This window comes from Centroberyx affinis, unplaced genomic scaffold (genome assembly GCF_046629955.1).
Source record: "Centroberyx affinis isolate AG114_WGS23_722 - 3 ecotype Tasmania unplaced genomic scaffold, CSIRO-AGI_Caff_v1 ptg005029l_1, whole genome shotgun sequence".
In the NCBI taxonomy this organism is placed as follows: Eukaryota; Metazoa; Chordata; class Actinopteri; order Beryciformes; family Berycidae; genus Centroberyx; species Centroberyx affinis.
Genome location: NW_027282478.1, coordinates 26,184 through 51,666, shown reverse-complemented (window position 1 = coordinate 51,666; position 25,483 = coordinate 26,184). Strand labels below are relative to the sequence as shown.

General features: G+C 42.5%; 2 protein-coding genes across 2 annotated transcripts; one reads left to right on the top strand and one right to left on the bottom strand.

Annotated features, from left to right (window-relative positions):
• Window positions 1-232: 232 nt before the first annotated feature.
• LOC139666477 (nucleolar complex protein 3 homolog) lies at window positions 233-12,077 on the top strand (the record flags this gene model as incomplete). The annotated part of the gene is given in 16 exon segments (XM_071545714.1): window positions 233-370; window positions 372-395; window positions 2,837-2,930; window positions 3,269-3,444; window positions 4,115-4,243; window positions 4,502-4,633; window positions 6,577-6,657; window positions 6,867-6,967; window positions 7,474-7,546; window positions 7,638-7,701; window positions 7,905-7,976; window positions 8,253-8,434; window positions 8,685-8,813; window positions 9,448-9,545; window positions 11,286-11,370; window positions 11,742-12,077. Coding segments are annotated over 16 exon segments (1,716 nt in total), but the record flags the coding sequence as incomplete, so codon positions are not given.
• Window positions 12,078-16,213: 4,136 nt separating this feature from the next.
• Window positions 16,214-25,236, bottom strand: LOC139666478 (interferon-induced protein with tetratricopeptide repeats 5-like). The gene is made up of 10 exons (XM_071545716.1): window positions 25,178-25,236; window positions 23,847-24,029; window positions 22,761-22,950; window positions 21,790-21,975; window positions 21,177-21,401; window positions 19,310-19,442; window positions 19,078-19,201; window positions 18,725-18,866; window positions 18,142-18,189; window positions 16,214-16,411 (listed from the first exon to the last, which is right to left on the bottom strand). The coding sequence occupies exons 1-10, from the start codon at window positions 25,234-25,236 to the stop codon at window positions 16,214-16,216; spliced, it is 1,488 nt and encodes a 495-aa protein (XP_071401817.1).
• Window positions 25,237-25,483: the final 247 nt, after the last annotated feature.

Genomic DNA, 25,483 nt, shown 5'->3' with positions numbered 1-25,483 from the left:
AAGGAGGTAGAGCCTCTGCTTTCCAGCCCAGCAGGTTAACTCTGATTTCAGACACTCACTGACACAGCCTCACTCCCTGCTGACATATATATATGGCTTTCTCTAGGTGCTGCTTTAGATGGTCTAGATACCACTGCTGTGCGTGAGTGTGCGTGTGTGTGTGTGTCTGTGTCTGTGTCTGTGCCGTGTGTGTGCCTGTGTGCCTGTGTGTGTGTGTGTGTGTGTGTGTCAGATCAAGCGGCTGAAGGAGCTGCGTGGCATGCTGATGGAGGCGGAGCCTAGCGTGGCGGTGACAGTCAGGAAGCTGGTGATGGTTTCTCTGATGGAGATCTTCAAAGACATCGTCCCGTCCTACAAGATCCGACCTCTGAACCCCTGCAGAGAGGAGCGCCAAGGTACAGCAGGCCGCCTTCTTCTTCTGCTGCTTCTTCTTCTTGTTCTCCTGCTTCTGCTTCTTCTGCTTCTTCTGCTTCTTCTCCTCCTGCTTCTTCTTCTTCTTCTTCTGCTTCTTCTTCTTCTGCTTTCTTCTCCTCCTGCTTCTTCTTCTTCTTCTTCTGCTTCTTCTTCTTCTGCTTCTTCTTCTTCTTCTTCTTCGTCTTCTCATCCTCACTGCGTTGCTTTAGTTTTCAGTGTTGAGTTGCTTTAGTTTCAGTGTTAAGTTGCTTTAGTGTTGGTGTTGAGTTGCTTTAGTTTCAGTGTTGAGTTGCTTTAGTGTTGCGTTGAGTTGCTTTAGTGTTGCGTTGAGTGCTTTAGTGTTGTGTTGAGTTGCTTTAGTTTTCAGTGTTGAGTTGCTTTAGTGTTGTGCTGAGTTGCTGTAGTTTCAGTGTTGAGTTGCTTTAGTGTTGCGTTGAGTTGCTTTAGTGTTGTGTTGAGTTGCTTTAGTGTTGCGTTGAGTTGCTTTTAGTGTTGTGTTGAGTTGCTCTAGTTTCAGTGTTGAGTTGCTTTAGTGTTGGTGTTGCGTTGCTTTTAGTGTTTGTGTTGAGTTGCTTTAGTGTTGTGTTGAGTTGCTGTAGTTTCAGTGTTAAGTTGCTTTAGTGTTGTGTTGTGTTGCTTCAGTTTCAGTGTTGAGTTGCTGTAGTTTCAGTGTTGAGTGCTTCATGTGATGTAGTTCCAGGGTTTTTTCCTCTATAGTAAAACCCGGGCCGGTGGTCTTGATCAGATTTCGTGCCTCGATGGACAAAACCTCGGTGTCTGCATGAAACTGAAAAATAAAAATATACATGTATATATTGTGCATGTATGTATGTATATGTGTATTATATATTTCATAACACGAGACGCACGATTATTATGACCTCGTGACCGGTTGTCGATGTTTTTATGACACAGAATATTATTATTATTATTAGAGGACTTTGTACATGAATGTGGAGTCGGCCTGGAAAGTAACTGAGTGTAAAGATGTTTTTGCTTTATTTCACTATGTCATCTAAAGTGAAGTCGCCATTTCCCACTTCCTCCCAGATGTGCACAGCATCAGGCCGGACTGGATCACTATTCCCCTCATGTGTGTTTCCCTATATCGCTCTGCTCTATTAGTGCACTAATCAGCGGTAAATCACACATGATCAATGAGTGAATTCAGACTCTTAATTCATCATCAGCCTGCGTCTGTGTTCAGTCACATAAACAAATGTTTCAGCTCACATTTGACAAGTTACCAATATTCCTTCAGAGCCATATATGAGTCACTAGCCGACATTAAACAGAAAAAATATTCCCCGACGTTCCCGTCTCGGTGTTTTCCGACCTTATGTCTGAATAAATATTCTCTGTGTCGGAGTTTATTTTCACACAGCAGCTCTTCACTGATCCAGCTCTGAGGTTTCCTTCAGGTTCTGGATTCTCACTAGCTGACATTAACAAAAACACCTGACAATAAGCTCTGAACCGTATAACCTGCAGCTAGAGATAAATACCTTCCTGACCCACAGACTGACATGTTAATGTTAGTGTTAATGAGCTCAAATTAGCATAACAAAACGTGCATTTATAATTAGTTATGAATTGGCAGTTAGAAAAACATCTAAAGAAAACATCTTTAGAATAGCTTGACATCTTTTACATTTACTTGCATTAGTAAACAAGGTTTGGTGAAGAACCAAGCTTATTCACTACATATTACAGTGCATTGTGGGAAATATGTAGCGCCCTCAAAATCATTCCACAATATCATTTTGCGATTCGGACACTAACAAAAAATGGCTGACGTACGAATTAGTGCCCTAAAATACAGAGAGTGATCCATTCTGGCCACAGCCCTGGTTGCTGATGCTCTTCCTGGTTGCTGATGGTTGCTGATGCTCTTCTCTGGTTGCTGATGGTTGCTGATGCTCTTCCTGGTTGCTGATGGTTGCTGATGCTCTTCCTGGTTGCTGATGGTTGCTGATGCTCTTCCTGGTTGCTGATGCTCTTCTCGGTTGCTGATGCTCTTCCCTGGTTGCTGATGCTCTTCTCGGTTGCTGATGGTTGCTGATGCTCTTCCCTGGTTGCTGATGGTTGCTGATGCTCTTCCTGGTTGCTGATGCTCTTCCTGGTTGCTGATGGTTGCTGATGCTCTTCCTGGTTGCTGATGGTTGCTGATGCTCTTCCTGGTTGCTGATGGTTGCTGATGCTCTTCTCGGTTGCTGATGCTCTTCCCTGGTTGCTGATGCTCTTCCTGGTTGCTGATGGTTGCTGATGCTCTTCCTGTTTGCTGATGCTCTTCCTGGTTGCTGATGGTTGCTGATGCTCTTCCTGGTTGCTGATGGTTGCTGATGCTGTTCCTGGTTGCTGATGGTTGCTGATGCTCTTCCTGGTTGCTGATGGTTGCTGATGCTCTTCCTGGTTGCTGCAGGTGAAGAAGGAGACGCAGCAGCTCAGAGAGTTTGAAGAAGGTTTGGTCAGTCAGTACAAGTTCTACCTGGAGGATCTGGAGCAGACGGTCCGAGGTACACACACACACACACACACACACACACACACACACACACACACACACACACACACACACACACACACACACACTCTTCTGCTCCTTCTTAATTTAAGACTACACTTAAGACTTTTCTTTTTAGCATAGCTTACACATAAATACTTAATTATGATTGTTATTTTCATTGGTCATTGTTGTTATTATACATTTTATATACATTTTATATCTTCCTGTGGTTTAACTTCTATTGAAATGTGAGTTTTCTTTATTTGTTTTTATTCTTTTATTGTTGTTTTTTATTCCTCTGTAAATCGGCCTGAACTGCATTTGAATGAAAACATGTGACTTCCTCAGACTGGAAGCAGAAGAAGAGGAAGAGGAGTCAGGCGGTGGCGTTTGATTCGTACCTCGGCCTGGCTGAAGTGGCGGTGCGCTGCCTGGTGGAGCTGCTGCTCGCTCTTCCTCACTTCAACTTCCACAACAACATCATCGTCATGCTCGTCCCACTGATGAACGACCCGGTCCGCAAGGTCAGAGAGAGGGAGAGGGAGTGTGTGTGTGTGTGTGTGTGTGTGTGTGTGTGTGTGTGTGTGTGTGTGTGTGGGTCAATAATAATGATGATGATGATAATCATAATGAGTCTGTAATCTGAACGCACCACGTGTGTGCTCAGTGATGTTCTTCAAGTTCCTCTGGTTCCTCGGGTTCCTCAGGTTTTTCAGGTTCCCCTGGTTCTTCAGGTTCCTCAGGTTCCTCAGGTTCTTCAGGTTCCTCTGGTTCCTCAGGTTTTTCAGGTTCCTCTGGTTCTTCAGGTTCCTGAGGTTTCTCTGGTTCCTCGGGTTCTCCAGGTTCCTCAGGGTCTTCAGGTTCCTCTGGTTTCTCAGGTTCTCCAGGTTCCTCTGGTTTCTCTGGTTCTTCAGGTTCCTCTGGTTCCTCAGGTTCCTCAGGGTCTTCAGGTTCCTCTGGTTTCTCAGGTTCTCCAGGTTCCTCAGGTTCCTCAGGTTCTTCAGGTTCCTCTGGTTCTTCAGGTTCCTCAGGTTCCTCAGGTTCTTCAGGTTCCTCTGGTTCCTCAGGTTCCTCTGGTTCCTCTGGTTCTTCAGGTTCCTCTGGTTCTTCAGGTTCCTCAGGTCCCTCAGGTCCTTCGGGTTCCTCAGGTCCTTCAGGTTCTTCTGGTTCCTCAGGTTCCTCTGTGTGTTCCAGGTGTCTCAGCTGTGCTGTGAGGCGTTCAGGAAACTCTTCCATCAGGACAAACTGGGCGACGCCTCGCTGGGCGCCGTGCGCGTCATTTCTGGACTCGTCAAGAGCCTCAACTACAACATCAGGCCCGAGGTAACGAACCAAACGCACCCAAAACTGTCTGACCAGTAATCTATGGCTGGTCAAGACCCTCAACCACATCAGACTCAAGGTTATTAACCAAGCGCACCCAAACTGTTTTAGTATCAGTAGTTCTCTCTAGACTCATCAAAAGCCACTGCTACCATGTCAGGCCTGATCTAACTGTCTCCACCAGGACAATGAACCAAACGCACCCAAAAAAAGTGTCAGTAGTAATGCCCCCTAACCCCCCCCCCCCCCCCCCCACAGGTGCTGAGGACTCTGCTGAGTCTGAGGATAAAGGAGGTGGAGGTGAAGAAAGACACAGAGGACACAGCACCAAAGAAGAAGTTCATGAACTACAAGGAGAAGAAGAAGAACCTGTCCAGGATGCAGAGGAAGGTGTGTGTGTGTGTGTGTGTGTGTGTGTGTGTGTGTGTGTGTGTGTGTGTGTGTGTGTGTGTGTGTGTGTGTGTGTGTGTGTGTGTGTGTGTGTGTGTGTGTGTGTGTGTGTGTGTGTGTGTGTGTGTGTGTGTGTGTGTGTGTGTGGACATCAGTTGAAAACGACGCAGTGGACGAATAAAAACAAACGCTTCCGGTTTGGCAGCAAATCGACTTCGTCTTCGCACAGAGAGATTTGGTGAACTTTGACCTGTGAATTCAGCCGGCCAATAGAAACACTTGTTTGGCTGTGTTGACCTCCAAAATCCAACATGGAGGAATCCATAATATTATATAATATAGACAGTCCATCTTATTCAGCTGAGATTTCCTCCTCGTTAGCCGTTTTCTGTGTGGGGGGGTTGACTTTCCCTGAACCAATCACTAGTGACTGATGCATCTCAACCAATCACTAGTGACTGATGCATCTCAACCAATCACTAGTGACCGACGTATCTGAACTAGTATCTGAACCAATCACTAGTGACCGACGCATCTGAACCAATCACTAGTGACTGATGCATCTCAACCAATCACTAGTGACCGACACATCTGAACTAGTATCTGAACCAATCACTAGTGACCGACACATCTGAACCACTCACTAGTGACCGACGCATCTGAACCACTCACTAGTGACCGACACATCTGAACTAGTATCTGAACCAATCACTAGTGACCGACACATCTGAACTAGTATCTGAACCAATCACTAGTGACCGACGCATCTGAACCACTCACTAGTGACCGACGCATCTGAACCACTCACTAGTGACCGACACATCTGAACTAGTATCTGAACCAATCACTAGTGACCGACGCATCTGAACCACTCACTAGTGACCGACACATCTGAACTAGTATCTGAACCAATCACTAGTGACCGACGCATCTGAACCAATCACTAGTGACCGACGCATCTGAACCAATCACTAGTGACGGACACATCTGAACTAGTATCTGAACCAATCACTAGTGACCGACGTATCTGAACCAATCACTAGTGACCGACACATCTGAACTAGCTGAAGTGTGGCAGCTGTATTCCAGCGACCTGCTCTGCTGAGAGTTTGAAATGCCGCCAACTCACAGCAGAAAGAAAGAGTCAAATTCCTTGTGTGTGAACATACTTGGCCAATAAAGCTGATTCTGATTCAGAACGCCACTTCCTGTTTCAGCCTGCTGGGTGGATTCCTTCACAGCAGGGTCAGGGTTCAAATCCCCTGGAACCCGGCAGGTTAAAACACACATACCAGACAGGGGGACTCGAGTCACATGACCTGGACTCGAGTCTCAGTTTTAATTGCTTGAGACTTGACTTGATGCATGAAGAGAAGACTTGAGACTGGACTGGACTTGACTTGGGTTCTGGTGACTTGGGACTTGACTCTGACTTGTACTCTGATGACTTGAAAAGGTTTCTAAAGTCTTGACTTGAGATCTTGTGTTTGTGTAAATGACTCAGATTGAAAGTGATGAGATTTGTTCCAGCAGACGACTGAATTTAAATTCTGTTTTCTGAATTTGTATGGAATGATTGAATTTATTGAAGTTGAAACTGATTATAGAAATCAAACTCATGATGCTCTTACCAAGTTTTTATCCTATTAAAACCATATTGCATTGAAAAGTCCTAGATATTTAGTTTTCTTTAAGATATTAAATTGATACTGGACTCTTGATTTGTTCTGACTTGACTTGGTGATCTACATTTAGACTTGAGACTTGACTTTAATACTGGTTTACTTGGTGACACCTCTGACATGTACTGATGATTCTACAAGGCTTCCTTTAAAAGGCAGAGGGCAGCTTCTGTTCCTCTGACTGAGAGACTGAGAGATGTAGGCAGAATTTAAATGTGTGTGTGTGTGTGTGTGTGTGTGTGTGTGTGTGTGTGTGTCCAGTGGAAGAAGGCGGAGGAGAAGCTGGAGAAGGAGCTGCTGGAGGCCGAAGCCTCAGAGAGCAAAGACAAGAAGATCAAACTGGTGAGAACAGAGAAAACAAAGATGGACGGATGAAAAGAGTAAATCCTCTGTCAGCTGGAGTTAATCCAGTTGGTTTGATTTCATTTAGTACGACAAATGTTTCATTGTTTAATTTCTTCCTCCTCCTCCTCTTCCTCTTCCTCCCCCTCCTCCTCCTCTTCCTCCTCCTCCTCCCCCTCCTCTTCCTCTTCCTCTTCCTCCTCCTCCAGCATACAGAAACTCTCAACATCGTCTTCCTGATCTACTTCAGGATCCTGAAGAAAGCCCAGAAGTCCGTCCTCCTTCCCGCTGTACTGGAGGGACTGGCCAAGTAGGACACACACACACACACACACACACACACACACACACACACACACACACACACACACACACACACACACACACACACACACACACACACACACACATTCCTCAGCTTCCTGCTCAGAAATGACGCTCTTCCTGACTAACTGATGAGATTTTGTTTGTTTATTTTATCTTCCGACAAAATCAACTTTTAGACGCAAAGCTGATTAGAAAAGTAGAAAATCAGATTCTGTTTTGACAAGACAGGCAGAGAGAAGGTTCACTGCTCACAGTACTGACAGTACTGACAGCACTGACAGTACTGACAGTACTGACAGTACTGTCAGTACTGACAGTACTAGCAACCAGCTTAAAGCAGTATTTCAATTACAATGTTTACATGATCTGAAGTAACAGGATTTGTTGAAGCAGTAGTAGTAGGAGACGTAGGAGTAGCAATAGTAGTAGTAGTAGTAGTAGTAGTGTGTTGTAGGATCTTGTACTAAGTGTGATGTCACTTCCTCTAAGGTTTGCTCATCTGATCAACCTGGAGTTCTTCGACGACCTGCTCAGCGTGCTGCAGGACCTCATCCAATCAGGAGTGAGTATTTATCTTGACCCCGCCCCTTAACACGTTACTATTGGTGGAGTGTCACAAAGTCACTGATCGAACGTCCTGATCGTCTCTCTAGGATCTGACCAATCGGGAAAGTCTCCACTGCATACAGACCGCCTTCAACATCCTGTCTGGACAAGGTGAGACAGACAGACAGACAGACAGACAGACAGACAGACAGACAGACAGACAGACAGACAGACAGACAGACAGACAGACAGACAGACAGACAGACAGACAGACAGACAGACAGACAGACAGACAGACAGACAGACAGACAGACAGACAGACAGACAGACAGACAGACAGTTTTATTTTAACACTCTCCATGTTGTTTTATCAGGTGATGTTCTCAACATCGACCCGCTCAAGTTCTACTCTCACCTGTACAAAACACTGCTGAGGCTCCACGCAGGTGAGGACAGTTACATGACATCACATGGCATCACATGACATCACATCACATCACATCACATGACATCATTCAGCAGGGGCTTTTGTCCAAAATGTTCTTACAATAAGAAGTAGTGTAACTGATCGTGTATCACAGCCTTTAACAGGCTAGCTAACTTACCAGCCACATTAACACTAACACACACACACACACACACACACACACACACACACACACACACACACACACACACACACACACTTTATAACAGCAGAGTCTTCCTCCTGTTCCTCCCAGGAGCGCCTAACGATGACATCATCATCGTGCTGCAGTGCCTGGACGTGATGCTGACCCGGCGCAGGAAGCAGGTCAGCCTGCAGAGGGCGATGGCGTTCGTCAAGAGGCTGAGCACGCTCAGTCTGCACGTCCTGCCCAACGCCAGCGTGGGCATCCTGGCCTCCAACAGGGCCGTCCTACATGTGAGTGTGTGTGTGTGTGTGTGAGAGGTATACTTATATATATATATATATATATATATATATATATATTACTTATTACTTATATATATTAGAAAAATGTGTTCGGTAATCGTACAAGTGAAGATTTCGTTTCCTAAATGCTATTTATATCTTTTAATACATGTTTTTTTGTGTGTGTGTGTGTGTGTGTGTGTGTGTGTGTGTGTGTGTGTGTGTGTGTGTGTGTGTGTGTGTGTGTGTGTGTGTGCAGGCCTTCCCTAAGTGTGACCTCCTGCTGGATAACGAGGTTCAGGGCAGCGGCTTCTTCCTGCCGGAGCTGGATGAACCTGAACACTGCAACCCACAGAACACTGCACTGTGGGAGCTGCACAGCCTGCAGGTACACACACACACACACACACACACACACACACACACACACACACACACACACACCCTGAGTCCTCCAGGGATTAGTGCCTTAAAGAAAAACGATCTTGTCACTTTAATATAATAATAATAATAATAATAATAATAATCAATATAATATAATAATAAATATATAGAATAATAATTCAATAAGAGACAGTCAATAAGAGACAAACAATTATATCAATTATCTCTCTAGGCACAAAGTAGTGATGCTTAATTCTAACTTTTTTTAATAACATGAGGTTCCTGGAGTTACTTACATGAGGTTAAATAAATTGATATATTTAAATAGAGTAATGCTACAAACTGTTTTTAAAGGCTACATATTCATGTATACTATGTTGTTAATGATGATAAAAAAACAAAACATTTTAGACATATTTTGCTTGTTACTCTCTCTGTTCCAGTATCACATATTTTCTGAATATCACTTACACCTTTAACAACAAACAGAAAGTAATAAATTGTTGGTGCAAAAAAGGGGCAAGTGATGTTTTGGCTAAAATGTAATATATATTTTTTTAATTATATTCTCTCTCTCTCTCTCTCTCTCTCTCTCTCTCTCTCTCTCTCTCTCTCTCTCTCTCTCTCGTGTATTGCAGAGACATTTCCACCCGGCGGTGCGGCGGTTTGCCGTCCATCTTTGTCTCGGAGCTCCTAGCGACGGCTCGGCGGCGCTCTCCGTGGATCTGAGCCGCAGGTACGATGACATCAGCACACATTAGCTTCAGGATTGGTCAGAAGGTCTGTGTGGAGAGTTCAGTGAGTCATAATGATATAAACAAACATCCAGCTGTGTTGCTGTTTCTCCTCTCTTCTAAAGCTTGTTGTCAGACTCAGACAGAAGCTCCTCCCCCTCCGTTCAGCAGCTTTTCATTTTTTTAAAACTATATTGGCTCCTCCCTCGCTGTTTAAAAGTGGCGCTCTGCCCCTCCCATCCCTGAAAAAAATTCTGGTAATGGCGGAATCCATGAAGCAAGCGAGTAAACTCATGAAACTAATAAACTTGTTAAATTAGTCAACTTCTTAAACTAGTCAACTTGTAAACTTGTTAAATTAGTAAACTTGTTAAACTAGTAAACTTGTTAAATTAATAAACTTCTTAAATTAGTAAACTTGTTAAACTAGTAAACTTGTAAACTTGTTAAACTAGTAAACTTGTTAAATTAGTAAACTTCTTAAATTAGTAAACTTGTTAAACTAGTAAACTTGTAAACTTGTTAAACCAGTAAACTTCTTAAATTAGTAAACTTCTTAAATTAGTAAACTTGTTAAACTAGTAAACTTGTAAACTTGTTAAACTAGTAAACTTGTTAAATTAGTAAACTTCTTAAATTAGTAAACTTCTTAAACTAGTAAACTTGTTAAATTTGTAAACTTGTTGAACTAGTAAACTTGCTAAACTTGTTAAATTAGTAAACTTGTCAAACTTGTAAACTTGTTAAACTTGTAAACTTGTTAAATTAGTAAACTTCTTAAATTGGTAAACTTCTTAAACTAGTAAACTTCTTAAATTAGTAAACTTGTTAAACTAGTAAACTTGTTAAATTAGTAAACTTGTTAAACTAGTAAACTTGTTAAATTAGTAACTTGTTACCTGCCTCTTCACTTGTCATTGTGGGTCATGTGACCTTCTGCAGGAGAAAGATCAGTCAAAGTGAGACTGGTAACCGGTGAGACTTCTCTGTAGGTACGGTTAGCTTAGCTGTTAGCTTGCAGTTAGCTTGCACGCTGCTTTGCTAGGTTTGTCCCTGGCAGGCCTCTGTAGTGCAGTGGCTTTGCTGTGAGTTATGTACAGATGTGATGCTGTTTTTGTCGCCCTCTAGTGGGCAGAACATTTCTTGTATTGCAGCTTTAACTTGGGAACACAATAGCATAGAATTGTAGTTGATTGATATTGTTTGTGATTGACTTTGAATGTTGCTAGCATAACGTTAGCATAACGTTAGCATAACGTTAGCATAACGTTAGCTTTCTGGCTCCTAGCTGAGCCAAAGGCTTCTATGAGCTGAGCGGACTAGAAATATCTCCTGCTGCCAAGTCCTATCTAAGGTTCGTCCTATTTACTGGAGCAGTGAACAACGTTTCCGTTGCATAAGAACCTTATGGGACGGTAATGATTGTTCCAGGTATTAGTCAAACCCTCAGGTGTTACCAGGGAAACTGAGTTATGGCTTGTGAAAAACTTTAGATTTTGATTACAAAACGCATGAAAATATAAATTAATGGTCCTAATTTTTTTTCTCTTTGCCAAGTGACCATGGTATAAGCGGGATAATGCCCTTTGAGGAATCCATTATCAGGAGTTAATGGACTCCTCGTGGGGCATTGTCCTTTACATAAATTGACTGCACAGTAAATGTGTTCTTCTTCTTCTTCTTCTTCTTCTTCTTCTTCTTCTTCTGTTTCTGTGTATCTGTGACGTTTCTTCTTCTGTCAGGTCTCCAGTGGAGCTGTTTGAAGACTACAGTGTTAAAGACATGACCTTTAACCCCCCTGTAGCCACACCCAGTACCAAGAAGAAGGTAGGACACACACACACACACACACACACACACACTCAGTGATGTACTTGAATCTCTCGTTTCTCTCTCATTTTGATGTTTCGGTCGTCATGGCGATTCCTGGATGTGATTTTTTATTACTTTTTAAAGAAATGACTTGGATTATATTGCTCGGATATCATTAACTGTTTGCTATATTTTCTGATGATGTCATGCTGAGTAATTAATGATTCTGCAGCTCAGGAGTTTTTCTTGGTTGTGACGTAGAGAGATGATGATAAAGATTATTTTTCTTTCTGTAAAGCACTTTATAACTTTATAAATGAAGCTGACTGTGTGTGTGTGTGTGTGTGTGTGTGTGTGTGTGTGTGTGTGTGTGTGTGTGTGTTCAGGATCGTTTCGGAGGCGGAGTGATGCTGCTGGACTCCGACCTGCAGAGCCGAGTGGAGCGAGCGCTGACCGCCACAGAGGGGGGGGCACTGGACTTTACTGCAGCACACACACACACACACACACAGTCTGACACCTAACACACACACACACACAGTCTGACACCTAACACACACACACACACACACACCCCCCTTCTTGTTGCAGACAGGTTCATGTTAGCACCTGTCCCTTCTCACAGACAGTGAACGGCCTCCTGATGTCTGTGCTGTAAAACTGACACTTAAAACTTTACTTCCTGTTTTGTCCAGAACCTTCAGTCTGTAACAACAAATAAATCAACAGATTTTATCATGTTGGTTTTGTCTTTTTTTTTTTTTTAAGGTCAAATTTGATGCACCAAATCTGTCTGTTGAGGTTTGCTTTAACTGCACCTGCACTGTCCCAAGAGGTTTGGGTAACACTTTACAATAAGGGTCACTAAGTTAAGGGTTAATTAATGCTTAATGAGGGTTAGTTCATGTTCAATAAGGGTTAATCAAGGTTTAATAAGGGTTAGTTAATGTTTAGTAAGAGTTAATTAAGGCTTAATGAGGATTAGTTCATTTTTAATAAGGGTTAGTTAATGCTTAATAAGCATTAACTAACCCTTAATTAACAGTTAACTAATGTGTAATTTACTAATGGTGTTCATGTTAACTAAGGTATTAATTTATACATTATGTAATAGTTTATAAAGATGACTATTAAATAATGTATAAATGAATACCTTAGCTAACATGAACACCATTAGTAAATGATTACCAGACGTATTAGTTAACTGTTAATTAAGGATGAGTTAATGCTTATTAAGCATTAGCTCACCCTTAATTAATATCCCTTATTGTAAAGTGTTACCGAGTTTTGTTTCAAAGTGAGACGTCAAGTCACACCTTCTCTTACAAAATGATTCTTAGCACAAATTCATGACATTGTGGGACATTTTCCAAAGAGCCCGGACCTGAGAGGCGGCCGGACGGATCTTACTCAACTTACTTCCTGCTGTTCAAAGGACGGAAGATCCGACCCATCCCAAATCACAAGGGGTTCAACTTTTTTTGTTAGAACAGAAAAACAAAACTTAAGGGACTGATGTGAGATATTGTGCTTGATGTACAGACAAGTAAATGTAGTGCCAGTCAGTGTCATTTTGGTTTAGTTTAGTCAAAATCCAATCAGTGTCCGAGTTATTTTTTATTGTGACGGACGGTCAATCCACAGTCCGTCCCCCAATTTCATCATGGAGGACAACTATGACTGAAATGCAGCAAGGATGGTTACTGCTTAGCAATGAGGATTTTTGATGGAGAAAGTTAAAATAAAATAAAAATATTAAAATTGAAACTCAAAGCTTATAAGTTAAGTAAGTAAAACTTTATTTATATAGCACTTTTTTAAACATGTAGTTAGAAAATGCTGCAGAGACAGAAAGGAAACAGGAAAATTAAATACAGACAAGAATATAAACAACATGCAGGCTGACGATTAATGCATACAGACATTAATACACATAAAATAACAGCATAGCTTTACTACTATAGGAGGCCAGCCTGTCGACAGTCGGCTGATCTGATGCTGGTCTGAACTCCTGTAGTCTGGATGGAGGGACATGTAGGAGGACCTGAGCAGCCTCACTGTGTTGTAGGAGATCAACAGCTCATGTAAGCCAGGGCTGCAGTGGAGACCGCCTTGGTCGAGTCCAAGTCCAGATCGAGTCATTGGTGAATCGAGTCCGATTCGAGACCGAGACCGAGTCGAGACCGAGACCGCAAAACTACGAGTCCAATTCGAGACCAAAACCATAGCAATGTGTTATCCAAGGCTGCCATTGTATTTATTGACTAAAACAGCATATTTTTGTTTACTGCCTAAAATAGAAGGGAGGTTTCTAAAGACTTTTCAACAAAATGAGCATGTTTTGAGGACAAAATGAATTGTAGGCAGCTTGTTTATGTTCATAACATACAGCAGCTGCACCTTTACTTCACTAGAAGTGGATTCATCTATTTCACTTTTTCTTCCTGCTCCAAACCACATGCTGCTCTCAGCTCTGACTGAAAATATTCTGACCTGTAATTTAAGAAGGTGAAGACGAAGGAAAAGAGACAGAAAGACAGAGAGAGCAGGAGGAACGTTACATATGGACATGATGAGGTTATTTATTTTTTTTAATCAAAACAAAGTCATTGGTTGGGTCGTTGCATTTCACCAATCAGAAGTCACTAAACCTTTCTGTGGGCTCATAACTTTATCAACTGTGAAAATTGTATCATTCGCTGCTGGTCACTTTCTTAGAAGAGATTATAATTATAAAAACAACAATATTATGTAACGTTAATTCATCCGAGACCGATTCAAGACCGAGTCGTATTCACTACGAGTCCGAGACGAGACCAAGACCATCGAAAATCGGTCTCGAGTCCGGACTCGAGTACTACAGCCCTGATGTAAGCCAGCGCCAGGCCATGCAAAGCCTTATGGGTAATTAAGAGCGTTTTAAAATCAACTCTATACTTTACAGCCCCGCCGCTGCATTCTGCGCTAGCTGTAGATGTAAATACTTATGGATTGTATGAAACATTAAGTACATGAATATAAAGTCAAACACCTTCACTGTGTAATCTTTGGCTACAAACTGCTTTGTTCAGTAGAATGGGCAACATTCATAACCTTTACAATTCTAAGACTTGAATCACAGTTAAAAAGTGCATAACAACTTGAGTAACTAATACAGAGAAAATAATGAAATAAACTGTGAGCTTTTAATTATATATTAAACTGCATATTATACTACTATATTAAATTTTATATAGTAAAAAGTGTAGATATAAATGAACAGTAGGTGACAGTGTGGAACTTACCACTTTGAGTCTCAAAGGCATTCTCAGATAAAAGTAAAACTGTAACATACAAAGGATAATATTGATTAAACAACTCATATATGATCAAACAATTTAGTATGTAATTCCACTGTTTTAGAAACTCATTGAAGATATTAAAAGATACAAACTACAAAGCCTGTAGCCAGAGTTCGTAGCCTGTTTTTATCTTTGTTTGATGCTACCTTTACAGTTTTGTATATCTTGTATTAAAGCAACACCAGAGCTAATAAACATGATGTAGCACAACATCCAGTCTGTTGCTGCTGAAAGGTTCCATGTTATTGTCATGATTTTGTCTTCAAATCTCCTCTCACTGAGGATCAGAATAATGTTATTCAGGATGTTTTTCCAAATAAATGTAGTCTAGTTCAAAGTTTAACTGAATCAGTTAAATTGTCCGGCAGCAGCGGCTCTAATCCAGAGAACATAAACCTGCTGAGTGGAGGCTTTCCACTTCAAATGCTGCAAACTGGATCCTCATTGGACAGATTTCAGTCATTCTTTAGTGAGGGAGCCAATCCATACAAACATGTTTTTTTGAAAATGCAATAACTTTAAATGTAACCAATCCAGTGGTGGAAAGTAACTAAGTACATTTACTCAAGTACTGTACTTGAGTACAATTTTGAGATACTTGTACTTTACTTGAGTATTTCCATTTGATGCTACTTTATACTTCCACTCCACTACATTTATTTGACAGCTTTAGTTACTTTTCAGATGGAGATTTGACACAATGGATAATATAACAAGCTTTTAAAATACAACACATTGTTAAAGATGAAACCAGTGGTTTCCAACCTTTTTGGCTTTTGACGTCTTACAGAAAGCAGTGTGTAGTCGGGTCACATTTCAGATGTCTATGAGTTGTTAACAGCTCCACCAAATAGTGATTTTTCCCTCTAAACCTCACATGGTTTCATTTCAATAAATGTTCAAATGATTCAATATTTCAGCAAAACTCAAAGATTAGAGAAAAAGTCCAAAAACTGAAAACAGATTTGTGTAACAGAACTTTGTTTTTTCTTCTTTCCTCTCCCATTAATCATCTCACGACCCCTCAGATTTATCCGGTGACCCTTTGGAGGGGCCCGACCCCTAGGTTGGGAACCACTGGACTAAACCAGCCAACTGTATATAAAGTAGTTCAAACTAGCTCCACCTCCAGCAGCTACAACAGTAACATGCTGCTTACACACTGATGCTTCAGTATTAATAATCTAATGATGTCATATATAATAAAATATCAGTCAGAGGGACCAAACCACTACTTTTACTTTAATACTTTAACTACATTTTGCTGCTAATACTTATGTACTTTTACTTCAGTAAAAGTTCAGAATTTTTCATGCAGGACTTTTACTTGTAATGGAGTATTTTTACATTGCTGTATTGGTACTTTTAATGAAGTAAAGGATCAGAGTACTTCTTCCAATCAATCAAATTTTAGCAATATTTCCATTAAACATCTTGGATCGTATAATTTGGATAACTGTAATATATGTCATATACTGTATCATATATGACATATGATCTTTAAACATGGTCTCAGGTCACTGCAGCTCCATGCGCAGCTCACACAGAGCAGACAGGTACTGGTCGTTGTCGGGGTCTCGCTCCAGAGCTTTCTCATAGTACTCCACAGCTCTCCTCTGGTCTCCCTGGGCTCTGCAGACCAGGCCCAGCAGGCCCAGAGCCTCGCTGTCACCGCCGTCTGTCGAGACTCGACGCTCTGCGATCTGCTTCAGCTCCTAAAGAGGAACAATATCTGAAGGTTAACTCCCGTTTACTGAAGATTACTAGATTAGATTATACTAGATCAGACTAGAGTACATTAAATTAGACTTTATTAGATTAGAATCGATTATATTTGATTATTTTAGACAAGACTAGATTGTATAAAACCATATCATATTAGATTAGACTTTATTATTGTTAGCTGTGACCAGCGGTTATTATAGGCCGGTCTGTCACAACTCATATTGACAGAAATGGCCTGTCAGACTGATCAACTATATTGATTTTGATATAGTTGGCCATGACATTCTTATAAACAGACTACAGAAGTTGGTTGGCCTCTGGCACAGTTTTAAATTGGTTTTGGACCCATTTATCTGGCAGAGACTATTTTGTCTCCCTTGGTGACCACTCCTCGGCTAACATTAGCGTAACATGTGGCGTCCCTCAGGGCTGTATCCTGGGACCTCTACTGTTCAGCCGATACATGCTGCCACCGGGAAATATTATCAGGGAACATGGGGTAGATTTTCATATGCAGACAGTACACAATTGTATATCTCTGTGTCACCCAATGTAACCCAACCGGTTTACACACAACGCGCATGCAGTACATCTCCACACACCCGCTCCCTGCCTTACTGATCTAACTGGTTGGTTCACTTGTTTTGGCTTCGGTTGTTAAACAGTTGGTTTCCTAATAAATTTATCCTTTGTTATTCTTTTAACTCGCGTGTGTTGCAGTCACACAGCCAGGCGGTAACACCCAACAATATCAGCCCTACTGATCAATTGGTTCAGTGCATCGATCATGTTAAATTGTGAATGTCTCATAATTTCTTGCAATTGAACAACGGTAAGACAAAAGTTCTAATTATTGGAGCTAAAGCCCAGAGAGGGAAGCTTTGCACTAACTTAAAATCCTTCACACAAAATGTCAAGCCCCAGGAAGAAAAAACACCAAAAGAAACATCACCAAAACTGCCTTTTATCACCTACAGATTTACTCTCCAGGTAGATGCTGAGAGACTAATTCATGCTTTTATTACTAACAGGCTGGACTATTGTAATGCTCTCCTGCCTGGTCAACCCAAGAAAGCTTTAGAGAAACTGCTGATCATTCAAAATGCAGCCGCACATGTGCTGACCAAGACCAGGAAGAGAGCACACAGCATTACACCTGTTGTAAAGTGTCTTCTTTGGTTGTCTGTTGGTTTTATAATAAATTATAAGATACGTTGGTGTTTAAATCACTAAATGGATTGGCGCCTGAATACATGTCAGATACGCTTTTAAGGTATGTTCCTTCCAGTCCTCTGGCACTGGCCTTTTAGTTGTTCCATGGGCTAGGACTAAAACCTACTATTAATATATTATTCTGATTTTCATTATTGTGTTGTATCTATTTATCTTCTTATTTGTTAAGCACTTGGTATTGTAATCTTGCACGAAAGGTGCTATATAAATAATGATTGATGGATTGAACAATTATGTGATGGGAGCGGATGTATTGTTTTAAGTAACCAATAAGCTGTATTAGGCTTTTGTATTTGGTTTCACAGAGCCAAATAGTTGTAAGTTTAACACAAATCATATCAGATTAAATTAAACTTCCCATGGAGAAATTGGTCATGGCAGCAAACATAATCTAAACAAGAATAAATGGGGGTTTATAACATAACACCCAACTAGAACATGTTAAGTAGAAATGCATCAACAGGTCTGAAACATGCCTGATGCTGACCTTAGCACACTGCTGCCCCTCAAATGTCTTCATTGTTAACTGCAGACCCTGTTGAACAGAATAGAACAGAGCAGAGTAAAGGGATAACTCTAGGATCATTTTGTGCTGTCAATCATTTGGCAACATTTTGGAAAATGCTTCTTCTTCTTATTTTGTGTCTTGTGCTTTGCTTTGTTTCCTTGTGTTTTATTTTGTTGCATACTGTATTGCATCATTACCTCCGCCAAGGTTGTTATGTTTTCGGTGCCATTTGTCTGTCTGTCTGTCAGCAGGATTACGGAAAAACTACTGGCCCGATTTTCATGAAACTTCATGGAAGGGTGTAGCATGGGCCAAGGAAGAACCCATTAAATTTTGGAGCGGATCCAGATCCGACTCACGAACAAGCAATAATAGCACGAACCTTGGTGGAGGTCTGCGCTCTCCGAGTGCCCTTCTAGTTTTGTTTTGTGATTGATCATTGATCAGTTAGGAAGACTCACTCTCTGTAAAGTCCTTGGAGACAGGCTGAAGGGCGATGAAGGGCGACAGAAATAAACTGGACTCATGTATTACCAAAAGTGCACACACACACCAAGCCTACCTTGGTGTAGTGTGTGATGACCTGGTCTTCCTGTTTGGTGTGGTACTGGTGGAACTGACCGTAGCACAGATGGACAAACGGAAGAAAGCTTTTGTCCCTCTCTGATGACATCTCCAAGGCCTCCTGTAACAGTGTCTCAGCTCTGGAGAGAGAGGATGAGTTCATGAATTCATACACATAGATGCAAGATGGATGGATGGATGTTTTAACAATAGACAAGCTAAAGGATAGGCCTTAGAACATGCTCTAAAACCTTTGGCTGAAATAGAAGACCAGACAGAAACTTAGTGCAGTTGTACAGACAGACAGAGCGACAGACAGGCGGGCAGACAGACAGGCAGACAGACAGGTACCTGCTCATATCCTTGTCCTCTGCATACAGCAGTGCCAGTTTAGCCCTGGCGTGGATGAAGGGAGACCTTAACCTGACAGCTTCCTCCAGATGCTGAATAGCCAGACGCCTCCACTGCTGCATCTCTATCATAGTATAATATAGTACAGAAAAATATAGAGCAGTATACAATAGTGTAGTGTAGCAGATGACCAGTGTGCTTCTTTACATTTTTGTCCTGTATCTGTGTGTACCTTGGTCGCAGTTGGGCCTTCTCAGAGACTTCTTCTTCTTATAGCAGAGAGCCAGCTGATGGTGGATGAAGGCCGACTGGCTGCTACTCTGCAGCGCTCGCTTCAGCAGATCAATAGCCCGATCCACCTTACCCTGGAACAGTGACATAAACATGTTAAAGGATCATTTCTGCATTTTTTTAAGTGATACTCAGATTGTTTTTTGATCCATCCATCCATTTTTTAGCCGCTTATACCGGCATGGTCATGGTGGCAAAAAGGCAGCAGAGCAGCCCAGACATCCTTTTCTCCAGCACCCGTAGATGCTCCTAGACATGCTGGGAGATGTAGTCCCTCCAGCATGTCCTGGGTCTGTCCTGGGGTCTCCTCCCAGTCAGCTGTGCCAAATTCACCTCCAAAGGGAGGTTGGGTGACATCCTTACCAGGATCCTGAACCTCTGCAACTGGCTCCTCTCATTGTGATGAGACATTGTTCCTCACCCTATTACCCTGTGGATAAACCTCATATCACCCTGTGGATAAACAAAATAGAGAGATTGGAAGAATCTTACTTGTGCAACGTAAAGCATGAAAGCTTCAAAAGCGCATCAGTAAAAAACAGGCAACATTGATTGGGATGCCCCACTCCCAACAGAAAAGGAAGCACAATGGGCTGCTTGGAGAGATTCACTGCAAGCTCTTGAACAGTTTGAGACCCCTAAAGCGCGTGGAACTACACATCTTCTCTGATGCCTCTATCAAGGCCATTGCAGCTGTGGCTTACTTAAAGGTCCTGGACATGGAAGGTATCATGGGGAAATCTAAGTCAACTCCTATCTCAGCCCACGCGATCCCCAGGCTTGAGCTGGGAGCTGCATGTGAAGTCAGTGGCTCTACACGGACAGCAAATTCATGTTGGGGTACATCCATAATGAAACCAGAAGGTTTTATGTGTATGTAAGCAATAGGGTAGAAATAATCAGAAGGTTCTCAAGCCCTGAGCAATGACATTACATCCCCACCAGCCAGAATACAGCAGACGTAGCAACCAGGTCATTGCCGTCTGGCTAACTGGCCCTGAGTTCCTCTCACGACCCATGGGTTCAGATGCTCCTAAGGATACATTCTATGATCTTGTTGACCTCGAGTCCAATGTAGAAGTGCAGTCCCATGTCACTCGTATACAACTCTTGGTTCCCACTGTTTTGAAACATTCTCTTCGTGGCAGTCTCTTGTCAGCGCAACAGCTACGCTCATCCACATCATTGAGTCTTTGAAATCAGAGACACACAAACAACATCATGTTAAGGCTGGCATTGATGTTCCAAGCCTCATACAACTGACATTTTGTTGTGGGCTAAAGCTGTCATTATTGGATGCATTCAAGGTGAGGTATACCAAACTGAGGTGTCCTGCCTAAAGGAAGGATTGGATATTCCTAAAAACAGTCCACTGAGGAAGCTCGACCCTATTCTCCACAGTGATGGCCTCGTGAGAATTGGAGGACAGCTTCAGCACTCAACTGTCCACAGCGGAGAAACACCCTCTCATTATCCCTGTTCGTGGTCATATTGGCACTCTTCTTATAAACGACCATGAGAAAGAACATAAAGAATACCTCTCTACACGCCAGGGTCGCCCCAAGTGGCAAAAGAGTCAGCCCAACATCATCAATCATCATCATCAGAACTCCTTATGAAGAGGGTTTAGCTATCTGTCAATTCATGCAGAGGAGTAGTAGTAGACATAGTAGGCATCACTTTTCAGCTAAACAGCTAAATCGATAGAAGATAGATACATTTCGTCAAAATGCTATATCTCTCTAACTATGAAATCATCAACTATATCTACATTAATATGTACAGCCAGACAGAGAGTTCGAGGCTACCTGTTGGCGGAAATATATAGCGGCGTAGCGGGTGACATGAGGGTTGTCAGGACCGATCTCCAGCGCTTTCTCCATCAGAGATTTAGCTTCTTGGTGTTTCTGGAAGGAGAGCTTCAGAGCCAGCAGTGCCAGCAGAACTCCGTCATCAGGGTTGATCTCTGAGGCTCGGCGAAGCTGCTTGACGACCGGGGACTCCTCAGCTTCCAGAGATGTTTCTGTATCCCTCTGCAAAATCAGACTCCAGTCAGCTTTCTGTGGAGAATCCCTGGACTACACATCTACACTTCAACTTCTATGTCAGAGAAAATGTTTTTATTATTATTCAAACTGGCCAAATCCTAAGCATTGCATTTACATTTGATTGACTGAATGACTGACTGATTAATCAAATGACTGATCAATCACTTTACTGAGTGTACCAGTTTGATCAAGGGCTAAAGCATAGCCAGCATTCCATTCATTGTCATCACATTTACTGATTGATTGATGGACTGATTGATTGAAAGATTGATTTATCAATCAATTGACTGATTGTATGGGTTCAGTCTGGTAAGAAGCTATACCATAGCCGGCATTCCATTGATTGATTAAATAATTAGTTTACTGAATGTACCGGTTCAGTGCGGTAGAGGGCGATAGCGTAGCTGGCATTCCACTCGCTGTCGTCAGGCTGCAGCTCCAAGGCTTTGCGGAAGCAGTCCATGGCTTTGGGGTGGTAGCTCACTGAGAACTTGAGGAAGGTCCAGGCCTTCTCTCCATACACCTCTGGGAGGAGCACCGAAGAAGAACCAGTAGGGTACTTCATCAGGAGAGAGAGGAGGAGGAGGGAGGGAGGGAGGGAGAGAGGAGGACAAAGAGCACATTTAGATCAAGAGACACTAACTGTGTTCACACTGTGAGCAACGTGGTTGATTTGAAAATTGTTGATTTTGGCGACTCCTAGTGGTAATGCAAAAAAACGACACTGTCGCAAACGTCTTTGTAACCTCTTAGCAGCGTTTGCGATTCCCTGTTTCACACAGCTAGAATATGTACACAAAATACTGCGGACGGTAGGGATGGCATACAAACTAACCCCGGGGGTTTTATTGCTGTCATTACTACAGCCGTGTATAACACAGGACACCATCGCTATTTTGTAATAGATCCTAACGCAACAGAAACGGTAATAGGCAAAGAGATAACGCTAACAGTGGCTAGCTTCCTATTAGTGCTGCTGTCACCTACTGTAGGCTGTCACAGCTGCAGCGGTATGTCAACAATATGACCGTGGCGACCGTGATGATGCAAATCGAATTCTATCTATTGTGTCGGGTTAAAAATTTCAAAATTACATTGGTAGGAAAAAGTTCAGCTGTGGCAACAAGCTTGTTGAGCGTCCACACCTCGGCGGAGTTTCCCTGGTCGCTCAGCTCTGTCTGACGCTGACTTGGTGATCGTGTTGCTCAGTCTGAACGCAAGTTAAACTCTCTATTGAAACCAATAATGAGAAAATTCTCTTAAAGAGCGCTTAAACCATAAAACATTAAAACTGTGTGTGTGTCCCAGTATGTCCTGCCGCTGTGTGTGTGTGTGTGTGTTTACCAGTATGTCCTCCACCCTGCGGCAGTATGTGTCTGATTGTGTGTAGTCTCCAGTGTGGTAGCTCAGCCAGGCCAGGTCTCCATACGTCACGATGAGCCGCCGCTCACTCTCCTCACCAAAACACTCTCTGATCTTGTCTTCTGATTGGCTGAGAAGAGATGCCGCCTCCTTTGGTCTATCCTGAAGATACCTGAAGACAGATGAGAATGGCAGATCTTGGTTGTTTAAATATCCCACACTGGCTCTTTCTTATTTAAATCCTGTATTTTCTTTCTTGTATCCCATTACTTTTTGCAACTGCAGTGACTCAGTTCTAACCTGACTTCCCAGATGGTTTGTTACACAGAACCATCTGGGAAGTCGTCCTTGGAAACAGTTTGGAAAAGGGCAGGCTCTTTCAAAAAATACTTGGCAGGTGATTGGATGAACCATCTGTCTATCACCGTCTATCACGGGCTAAAATGTAAGATAGATTATGTAATGCTTCTGTGTTCTGTGGTCTAGGAGAAAAAGTTGTAGGCGTCCAATACTGCTGCAAGAGGTTTTACCATGGAGTCTATCGAACAACTGGTGCGTTTCTATACAGATGCGAAATGGAACCATTTCCATGAACATACTGATGCCAAGGGATTTGACAAAGCGTCAATATAGGACAACATGGGAATGAGAATGGGTTGGAAATACATTTGATTAAAAAAAAAAACGAATCATGTGCATTTTGGCTTTGGCTGAGATATGCGGAGTCTTCAATATTTTTCTCAATAATAAACCACTCCCTCCTCAATAATATACCACCTCCTTCTCCTGAATAATTTGCTACCTTCTCCTCTGTAATATACCATCACCTCCTCCGCAGTGATATACCAGCACCTCTTTCTCAATAATCGCCTACTCCACTGTACTTTACCACTTCTTCAATAATACCCCACCTCTTCCTCCTCATTATACCACCTCCTCCATAATAATTTACCACCTCCTCCTTAGTAATATACCACTTCCTCAGTAATAACCACCTTCTCCTCAATAATATACCACCAATCTCTGCACCCTAGTCCTGTACTAAAAAGGATTAGAAATGTACTGTACCTGATGTAAGCCAGAAAGCTGTAGGAGTGCTCCACGCGGTGCTCCTGGTGTCCCAACCCCAGATCTATTTCTTCCTGGAGTTGCGTGCTGAGGCCTTCCAGATCCATGTCTTCCCTCTTCAGGTCCCAGGTGAACCGACTCTCCAACCGCAGCAGCCTGGACAGCAGAGTCCTGTCGTCATCACTAGGAGAGAGACAGACAGACAGACAGAGAGAGAGAGAGAGAGAGAGAGAGAGATACAAAGAGAGAGAGAGAGAGAGAGAGAGAGAGAGAGAGAGAGGGAGAGAGGGAGAGAGGAAAGTAGTCCAATGTCCAGTTACTGACAAAAACATATACACAGATACAAGGATTTAGGATCTATTTAAGGTTTTGCTTAAATGTTGATCAACTTACTGCTTTCATTTACATTGATTGTTTTGTATACTTCATTTGTTCTAACTTCTTGTGGAAACATCCAAGAGAGATTCATAATGAGGAAGCTCATGCCCACTATCCTCACTGTGTATAATAACCGGTACACATATTTATCTCTGCATAGCACAACAGCAGCATTGGTTAGGGCAACTCACACCTGGCTGACTGAAACTGATTCCCAACCAACGATGGTGAGGGAGTTGTTGGCTGATGTCCAAGGCATTTGATCGAGTTGATCACGTAAAATTGATGCAACGCATATTGGACAGTGAACTGTGCCCCATCCTGACAGCCTTGTCACACAGCTACATCACAGGGAGGAGCCAAAGGGTGGATTGATGTGACATCTGGAGTGTGTAACAGTCGCAAATATGCCTACTATGCTTTTGGAACATTGTTTGGTGGCAGTAACAGATTAAGTCACTGGGTGGCGCTCCTTGTCCTTGTTTTTACTGAGACTGAGTTACAGCAACAGGTTGAGTACTACTCCCAGTCTTTCTCCAGATCCGTAACTTGTTCGTTGAGGGGAAAAGTCCAAAGAACGATGTTCAGGCGCCACTTGTAACGCGCTTGGTTGTGTCTTAGCTTACATTAGCTTTAGGGAAGGAGGCTGCTCCTGGACAGCATGACAGAGCCAGACGACGTCAGTATTAGGATTTTACACATGTACCACTTTATTCACCTATACTTGTCAACCATACAATGCCTGGTCTCTACGGCACTATAATCTCTCAACATACATGTAGATTGATATAGTTTAACACGTACCAAGTCGTTACTGAAGAGACAAACTACTCGTAAGGAGACAGACTGGGAGTAGTACTCAACCTGTGACTGTAACTCAGTCTCAGTAAAAACAAGGAGCGCCACCCACTGACTTAGTATAGTAGCATAGTAGGCATATTTGCGACTGTTACAAGTGCCACAAGGGGGTGTGGTTTCCCCTCATCTGTTTCTGCTCCACATGGCCACTCATGATACTGTGTTCAAGGAAACACTAGATGCTGGATATGTTAACGATATGGGCTGTCACGAGCGATCCCTCTAACCAACATCATGGAGGAGACAAAGAGTGGTGGCAAATGGTACACACAGCCCATGGATTGATTAGATGTGACATCTGGAGTGCCACAGGGGGGTGTGGTTTCCCCTCATCTCTTTCTGCTCCACATGGCCACTCGTGATATGCGGACGATATGGGCTGTTGCAACAGAGTTGTTATT